Genomic DNA, 9,053 nt, shown 5'->3' with positions numbered 1-9,053 from the left:
AACGAATTATATTTAGCATGGTTGTAATGAGAGGAAATACTAATAAAAAAAATTAAATCTAGCAACAAATTAAAAATTATTTCACAGTAAGCACTACAGTGTATTATATAATTGATAACTCAATGCCTCTTCTTTTACTGCTTTTAGCTAAAACAACTACTCCCTTTATTTGTTTTTTTATTGTTCATTAGAGGTAACAAAACCCCCCGAGTCTATCTGTCAGGCTATAAGCTTATTAACCTCATTGTCAAGTCTGAAGCCGAGCCATTCGTCCAACTGCAATGTGGTTTTTCTGTCATCTTCTTTGTCCTCCCCTTCACTATCACTTTCTTCACTACCAAACTCTCCTCGTATACCCAAATCTACAGATAGTAAAGGGCATTTTTTTCATCATTTTTACACACAGCTGTCATGAAAACAGAGATTTTGGTACCCACCGTTAAATAAATGGAAGAACGATTAACTTTATATCTAACAAACAAATCAAAATTTAAAACTAAGAAAGGATCAACTTTCTGTTTCCCATTGATTACATTGTCTCTGAAGTCAATAGTTTGAAATATGTTTGGAATGATATTCATAATTAAATATTACACTTAATCTTTAGCAGGTTATCTTTGAATTTACCAAAAAAATCTTCAATGTTTGTTAATTGGCAGTTACAAATTATTTCATTTATTGCAGAATTAGCAGTAAAATCTTACTTCTGTTGAGATGCTTGTCCTTGACAGCGTCTGGTGAGAGTTTGGCTGGCCCAGCAAACACAGCTACAGTAACAGGGGACACCATGGTACAAGTCCTCACCATGGGATGTCGCTGGAACCGTGTCATTTCCTGATAGAACAGCCAATCAGAACGCAGGCTTTTGATGAACTGATTCTTCTGTGTCTTCTTTGAACTTGGAATCTGACTTACCACCGAGCTCATGTGAAAGAACACATTACTTTCTTTCCTAATAAAATGAAATATGATTTAACAAAATCAAATCCAGGTCAAAACCATAATGATTATCACTACTGCACATGGAAACCATGAAAAAAATATGATAATCCCATGAAACTCCCATTAAACCATGAAAATATACCATGAAATTTTGTTTGAACATTTTTCATGGTGCCATGAAAAAGTTGTAATATATTACATGGGACAATGAAATCACAATGAAATGGCTGGTATATACAAGTAATTAACCCATGAATTATTTTCATGGTCATGATTTCCAGTGACAACAACATTCATAGCCATGACTCCATGCAATTTAATGGCCATGAAGAGAAGATGCAGTTGAAAAAGTGATTATCATGGCCTTAAAACTCTCCTTTCAAATTTGGATGATTTTTCACCCCATGAACTCTATTTGTTATTCAGCTTTCATGGCCATGAAATGTTCGTTTATCTAAGAAAACTATTTTGAGATTTCATGGCCATGAAATAGAACTTATAATAGTTTATTTCAATTAATATATTGAGAGATTTCATGGCCATGAAATAGAACTTATAATAGTTTATTTCAATTAATATATTGAGAGCTTTCATGGCCATGAAATGGAACTTAAAAATACTTCAACTAAACATTATAAAAACAATAACATTGATGAGAAACCCTTTGATATGTAATTGATTTTTTAAAGTTTTTAAATATCTAAGGTTTTACATGCTGAATCTTCTGAGTGAAAAACTTCTAAAAGTCTACAAATCATTTTCCCATCTCCTCCTTGCTTATATCTTTTAAGCACATGACTTGTCACATAACCAAATGAGTCAAATGACTTCCATATAATATATTTCCATGAAAATCCAAAATGGCGGTTGTGTTTGCTGGATTTTGGAAGGAGAAACATAATTTGTCTTAAATTGGAAGCTTTGCCAAATTAGTGAAAGGATTATTTCATTCCTGAATTTCTTTAAGCAAAGATGAACACTCTGGGTAATTTTTAATTATCTGCATTTCTTTATCAACAGGAAATCTTTGCAAACTGTTCATATGCATACACAATGAAGATATCGGTTTATGTATTTGTCAATTGTTATTGAATTATATTGTCCATATAAACTATCATGCTTTACATGATAAGTTTATTTTGGATAAATACTAATTTACTTAGCATGTATAATATCAATTGCAGCATACCCCTGATAACAGAATTTTTTTGGCATTTAATATGTGGCATTATGAAAACATAATGAACACAGTAAACTGTTGGTGATTCCAAGTTAAACTCTTCTGATGTTATATATTTAATATATAGATTGTATGATCTATTGACATAAGATGCTATGTAGCTTAATACAAGTTTCATGGTATTATCAATTTTCTCATGGTTTCCATGTGCAGTAGTGAATTATAATTAAAGCCAGATGGAGAAAATGGAAGTTTATCATGACCTTGAAATATATTCATGAAAAATACAATTATTTTCATGATGATTTTTCATTGGTAAAGATTTGAAAACAATTTTTAAAAATATCAGGGCCATAAATAATTTTATTCAGTAATGAAAAACCCATGAACTTTTTAACTACCCCATGATTACTTTACTTTATTCATGGCCATAATCGTGTTCAAGGCCATGAAAATATATTATATATTCATGGCCATTAAAAAATACTGAATAAAAAATCATAGTCATAAAGCTTTTGGGAAATTTCATGACCATGAAATTAACATCACAAAATTTAATGGGCATAAAAATGATTTTCATTGGTTTTTTTTATGATCTTGATTACTTTTACCTTTTTTCATGGCCATTTTCATGGGGTTTGCCAATGATTTTTTCATTGCTTTTTTATAGTCTTATTCATGGCATTTTCATAGACTATACTCCAGTAGTGTATATTATCCAAATTATTTTTTTTTTGGTTACGAAAAACATTGTATTTCATTTAAGAGTAATAGCAAAATTACCAAGATAACTGGTTAAAATGAAAACAAGGAGCCACAAAAACTGTGGCATTATCCCCCGCGCCCCACAGTTGGAGTAAAACTCTCAATACATCAAGGTCAAAGTAGCAGTTATTCAAGCATAACTACTTTAAATGTTTGCGAGTATTGTAAATCTAAAACAAAAATAATGGCAGGTAAACAAAAAAGAAACTGTAAATTAGTATTTTTGAGTTATAGCCCGAAAAGAATCTCTCTCGGACGGACAGAGCCCCAAACAATATCCCCTGCAAATGTGTTTTCGCGGGGGGATAATAAACTGATACTTTTGATTTAATGTGTAAATATTGAATGTTTTCTATCTGAAGAGCATATATAAAAGGGATTACTCCTGTTATCAAGGGTCCCAGTAGGAACTTTCCCTCTATGTCTTCTATAATATGCTTTAAAATTTCATGTGTTGAGGGTTTCTTCGACTTTCAAAAATGAGTCCAAAATCTTACTGTGTGGTGAGTTTGACTTTCTGTCGGTCTACTCGTAGCAGATTTGGGTAGCTTCCAGCACATAAGCAGCTTTAAAATGACAGCCCAGTTCTCTGAGTTAGTGTGTTGAGATCTCTGATGTCTCCTCCACCTCTCGCTCGTACAAAGCCTGAAGCCCTCAAACTGGCCCAGCAGCTGCGTTCTTAAAATCAAGCAGATGTTTAAGTGTTAGTTACCCAATAGAGCAGATGTGGCGACTACTAAACCGGTCCTAGGCAGTCAACCTTGTCACAAAACCATGCCAACTATGTCCCCATGTATGCTAACGTGTAAGGAAGCTGCCAGTAACACACAACGAGAAGAAAATTAAAATACGCGGCAGCATCAATTGCAACACTAAATGTGCCATCTATTTAATACAGTGCCGTAGAATGCAGAATGCAATATGTTGGCCAAACTTCCAACAGCATCAGGGAACGTTTTCAACGCACATTTTGCTGTATATACAGACAGGGAAATAAATTCAAACAAGTATCATGTCACTTTACCACTGGAGATCACTGCCCATATGACATCACCATTACAGGTCTAACACAAACGGAAACCAACATCAATATCAGGCTCCGTACCGAGGAATCTTACAGTGCTTTCTTAGACACCACAGATATAACTTCTGGTCTAAACATTCGAAACTAATAATATGCGCGAACATATAATTGTCTTCCATGTACAAGGTTTCACGATTGCGAGAATACAGTAATATCTGTGCATAAAGCACAACAGGATTCGTCCTTTATTTCGTATTGATATGAAACTGACAATTTATTAGAATGTCATCTTTAGTGGCTTTTTCGCATTGCCACTTTGTTTATCTCTTCATTATTGTATTATTTTTTTCTATGTTTCTACACAAAATTAATCACATTAGTTAGCTTATATCTCTTAGATATCCTTCTCGTCTTTTTCAGTACTTAGGGGTATTTTTAAAAATGATTATTGGACCAATATTTAGAATATATCAAAGGCTACATTGCCTAGAGATATTTTGTAAGTACGCTCTCTTCATGACTGTCAAACAATTTAAACACAAAGGCTACCTGATCAAGTTGGTTCTAATAGCAATACCATTACCATTGTTATGAAAGGAGTAAATTGGCCGATTACAATTTTTTCATGAATGTATGTACTTTTCCGAGACTGGCACGAAATTATTGCATTCTAGATAGAGACAAATTTTATACATATGCTAATAGTTATTGAGAAAGAGAGAAAAAGCATTTAAGTAGGTATAACAAATTGAAAATAAGAAATAAATGGATAGTTTCTATAAAAAGACAAAGTCCAATAACAATTATTATTTCAAAGGGCAATAACTCCGTAAGTTACAGTCGAATCAAGCTGATTTTCGAACTCGTCCGAGATCTTTCTAATGTTAGTCTCCTTTAAAGTTTCATTAAGAACGGTGCATATTTACTCAATTCAAAGTGTTCACTATGTTCATTAATTTTTATTGCAAAGGGCAATAACTCTGAAGTTAATGTCAAATCACGCTGATTTTCGAACTTGTCAAAGATCTCTCCAATGTTGGTCTATTACTCAAGTTATCATGTTCACAAGATCCAAAATAATTATTAGTGCAAAGGGCAATAATTCCGTAACTTACAGTAGAATCAAGCTGATTTTCACAATCCTGTGAGATCTTACCAATGTTAGTCTACACACAACATTTCATTACACTTGGTGCATATTTACTCAAGTTATAGTGTTCACAATGTTCGCTGATTTTCATACTCGTCCAAGGATTTCTCCGGTGTTGTTTTACACACAAAGTTTCAATAAACTCTGTGCATACTTACTCAAGTTATCGTATAAACAAAGTCCAGTAATAATTATTAGTGCAAAGGGCAATAATTCCGTAACTTACAGTCAAATCAAGCTGATTTTCAAACTCGTTTATTCATTAAGTTGGTTCAAATTTACTCAAGTTAATGTGTTCACAAGAATGGACAAAAGAATATCACAGGTCATCATGACCTATGGTCAGGTGACCTAAAAATTTAAAATGTATGCTTCACGCGTAATTACGGTAATTTAAGTGGATTTGAAGTGGGTCACCTATGGGGATTTTAAGCATTTAAAATATTTAAATTATTTACCAGTGTTTCTGCTAAGGGGATTTGCAGTGGTCCATTTAAGGGGTTATCCAGTGGTTTCGATAAGGGGATTTGAATTGACCCCACTAAGGGGGTTTGCAGTGGTCCAGCTAAGGGGATTTGAAGCGGTCACACAAAGGGCATTTTTTAAAAACGTCTACAATATGTAAATGAGGACACCAGTGGATTTGAAGTGGTATCCTTAGGGGGATTTGATGGGGTCTCACTTAGGGGATTTAAAGCGTCTAAAAATCAAATGGTGCTTAACAAGAGTTATTTCATTAAAATCATCTTTGGTAACTTCTGGCTTAAAAGAAATAAATAAAAAAAAACCTGCTGTAACAGCTGTTGTTTGAATATCTAAGCAAATCTGGAGTCTAGGGGTTTGTGAAAGATGTTTTACTGGAATAGCTCTTATTTCTGAAAAATAACAAAAGTGACAACTAAATAATAGTGTATTGTATTTCATATAAATTCTTATTTCTTTCTTTTTTTTATACATTCATAAATAAAATATTGAATGGTAGTACACATAAAAATTAGAAATAAATACCATAATTACAGGACAACATGCATGTCAATCTACATATAATCCCCTAAATGCTCAATTCAAAATATACATTTTGTTATATAACAGCAGCACAGTCATTACTTCATAGTATATATATTGACTAATGATATTCTGTATTTGCATAAAGTTATCTGCCCTAGCGGGTCGGTATTGATTGTGATGTCGTGTGTTTGCAGGCATAATATCATACTTTTAAGAGAAATCTACCAGAATTTCACACACAAAATAATGACATCATAATGGATACATACCCGCAAGGGAGGCAATTCTGTAATATGCAAAGATGGAATAGGTTTTATATGAGGAGACACAATCATATTTTATAATTGATGAGTTTGGTCAAAATCCATGAGTTTTCATTTTCTTCATTTGGTTTCTTTCTTCTTTGTTAACATTAACTTTAAAATAATTCACATGTTGTTTTTAGTGTCTTTTTGTGAACAGCATATGTCTTTCTGTCATCGCGGTCTACTTCAGTGTCTGAAATACATGTAATAAAGAAGAAAACATTAATAGATTTTGCATGTGTGAAGAATGATATATTTTTATATACTGGTACAAGATGTATTCATCACTATTTGGGTTTTTTTCAATTGAGATACCTTATTAACAATCCTAATAATATTTTCATATTCAAAGGACTGTAAATTCATACAACTTTGATCTTAAAAATGAAAAAAATATTTCAAATATGATCCTTGCCATTCCTCTGACAAAAGGGGTGTAGGGAGGCAGTATAGGAAAGGTATTTATTTTTTATTCATTTACGGACCTTGAGGTGGAAGAGAGGTGAAGGAAAAGCAAGAGTATTCAGAAAAAACATCGACCTACTATTAGTACCTGCAGGCAACTGCCCAACTTGGAACACAGGTGGTGGTAATTTGATGACTCAATGTATATAGCCATAAGGCCACTGCTTCCCAAGGAGGGGTTTTGATCAATTACAAAATGGAAGGCCTTATAGCTATAATATAATGACCATTCTTTTTATTAATTAAAAACATATTCATAACAGCTAAGTATATACCCAGTATAAATTAAGGATTTGGATCAGACTACACATTTGTACCAGCAGTGAGGTCGGCATTGATGACAGTCTCCATTATTTTAGAAGGGCGATACAGATTTCATTTCTTGTACATTTCTTCAAAAACAATAAAACATACATTTAGGAAGCTCTTCATTTCTTCGAGAATAAAACCTTTAGGATTATTATGATCAATGACAAAAAGATTACAAAAAAAAATATTTAGATTCTAAATACAAGGCAAATTAAATTTTGAAATGTAAATCTCTGAACTTAAAATTGCACAAAATAATTTCCAGATAAAAAATATCAAATGTCACTTGATAAAAAGTTAGTTTTTTAAACAAAATTTAAATAACAATTTTTCGTCATCATATACATATATCATGACTTTTTGTAATTTTCACATGGATCAATTGAGAATCACACTGCAATCATATCTGTTTGAATGACTTCATAATAGAGGACATGTAGCTCTGTGATATTCATGATTGATCAGCCAAATCTGGAATGAATGTATTCTAATTCTGCATGATGACATATGCATAATTATGTAGTTTAATAATTAGGATATATACTACATAATCAAATTGGATATATCTCACTCAGATTGCATGGTAAATTGAGCTAATTAATATACAAATATTTCAAAATCAAAAATAAAAATTAATTTGGCATAGTTTACTCAGTAGGAGGCCTTATTAGCCCACCATCATCGGATATAGTTTACTCAGTAGGAGGCCTCATTAGCCCACCATCATCAAATCGCCTTTCGTCCGTGGTCCGTGGTCCGTCCGTCCGTCCTTCCGTCCGTCCGTCCGTTAACAATTCTTCTAACTGCCATTTTTCAGAAAGTACTGAAGGGATCTTTCTCAAATTTCATATGTCGGTTTCCTTAGGACCCTAGTTGTGCATATTGCATTTTGGGACCGATCGATGAACAAGATGACCGACAGGCGGCCATCTTGGATTTTGATAGTTAAAGTTTGTTACCGCTATTTCTCAAAAAGTACTGAAGGGATCTTTCTCAAATTTCATATATAGGGTCCCCTAGGACCCTAGTTGTGCATGTTGCATTTTGGGACGGATCGGTGAACAAGATGGCCGACAGGCGGCCATCTTGGATTGTGATAGTTATAGTTAAAGTTTGTTACCGCTATTTCTCAAAATGTACTGAAGGGATCTCTCTCAAATTTCATATATAGGTTCCCCTAGGACCCTAGTTGTGCATGTTCCATTTTCGGACCGATCGGTGAACAAGATGGCCGATAGGCGGCCATCTTGGATTTTGATAGTTAAAGTTTGTTACCGCTATTTCTCAAAAAGTACTGAGGGATCTTTCTCAATTTTCATATGTCGGTTCCCCTAGGACCCTAGTTGTGCATATTGCATTTTGGGACCGACTGGTCAACAAGATGGCCGACAGGCAGCCCATCTTGGATTTTAATGGTTAAAGTTTATTACCACTATTTCAAAAAGTGCGCAAGGGATCTTTCTCAAATTTCATATACAGGTTCCCCTAGACCCTAGTTGTGCATATTGCATTTTGGGACCGATCGGTAAACAAGATGACTGACTGACGGCCATCTTGGATTTTGATAGTTAAAGTTTGTTTATCGCTATTTCTCAGAAAGTACTGAAGGGATCTTTCTCAAATTCCATGCATAGTTTCCCCTTGTACCCTAGTTGTGCATAGTACATTTAAGGACTGATCCATAATGCCTTTCGGGACTGATCGGTATAAACAAGATGGCAAACCGGCCGCCATCTTAGATTTCATTGTTGAAGTTTGTTACCACTACCAGGTATTTCTTAGAAAGTACTATAGGGATCTGTCTCAAATTTTATATGTAGTGTGTTTGAAAAATTTTGAAAAGCAGGGAAAAGATCCCTCTTTCCATTGTCAGACATAGATCATTCTTTGGTGGGCACCAAGATC

The 9,053-nt window shown here is 33.7% G+C and overlaps 1 protein-coding gene across 1 annotated transcript; it reads right to left on the bottom strand.

The window, feature by feature from the left end:
* Window positions 1–219: 219 nt before the first annotated feature.
* Window positions 220–3,444, bottom strand: LOC138316744 (3'-5' RNA helicase YTHDC2-like). The gene is made up of 3 exons (XM_069258405.1): window positions 3,385–3,444; window positions 705–952; window positions 220–362 (listed from the first exon to the last, which is right to left on the bottom strand). The coding sequence occupies exons 2-3, from the start codon at window positions 925–927 to the stop codon at window positions 220–222; spliced, it is 366 nt and encodes a 121-aa protein (XP_069114506.1). The 5' UTR covers window positions 928–952; window positions 3,385–3,444.
* Window positions 3,445–9,053: the final 5,609 nt, after the last annotated feature.

Source organism: Argopecten irradians, chromosome 2, assembly GCF_041381155.1.
Source record: "Argopecten irradians isolate NY chromosome 2, Ai_NY, whole genome shotgun sequence".
Lineage (NCBI taxonomy): Eukaryota > Metazoa > Mollusca > Bivalvia > Pectinida > Pectinidae > Argopecten > Argopecten irradians.
The sequence above is the reverse complement of the archived record's forward strand: the minus strand, read 5'-3'. Positions and strand labels throughout refer to the sequence as shown.

Excerpts from the sequence above, each read along its gene's own strand:
- LOC138316744 (XM_069258405.1), bottom strand. The coding sequence starts at position 927 with ATGAGCTCGGTGGTAAGTCAGATTCCAAGTTCAAAGAAGACACAGAAG. Across the intron at positions 363-704 it reads GGACAAGCATCTCAACAGAA|ATTTGGGTATACGAGGAGAG; the intron begins GTAAGATTTTAC and ends TACTATCTGTAG.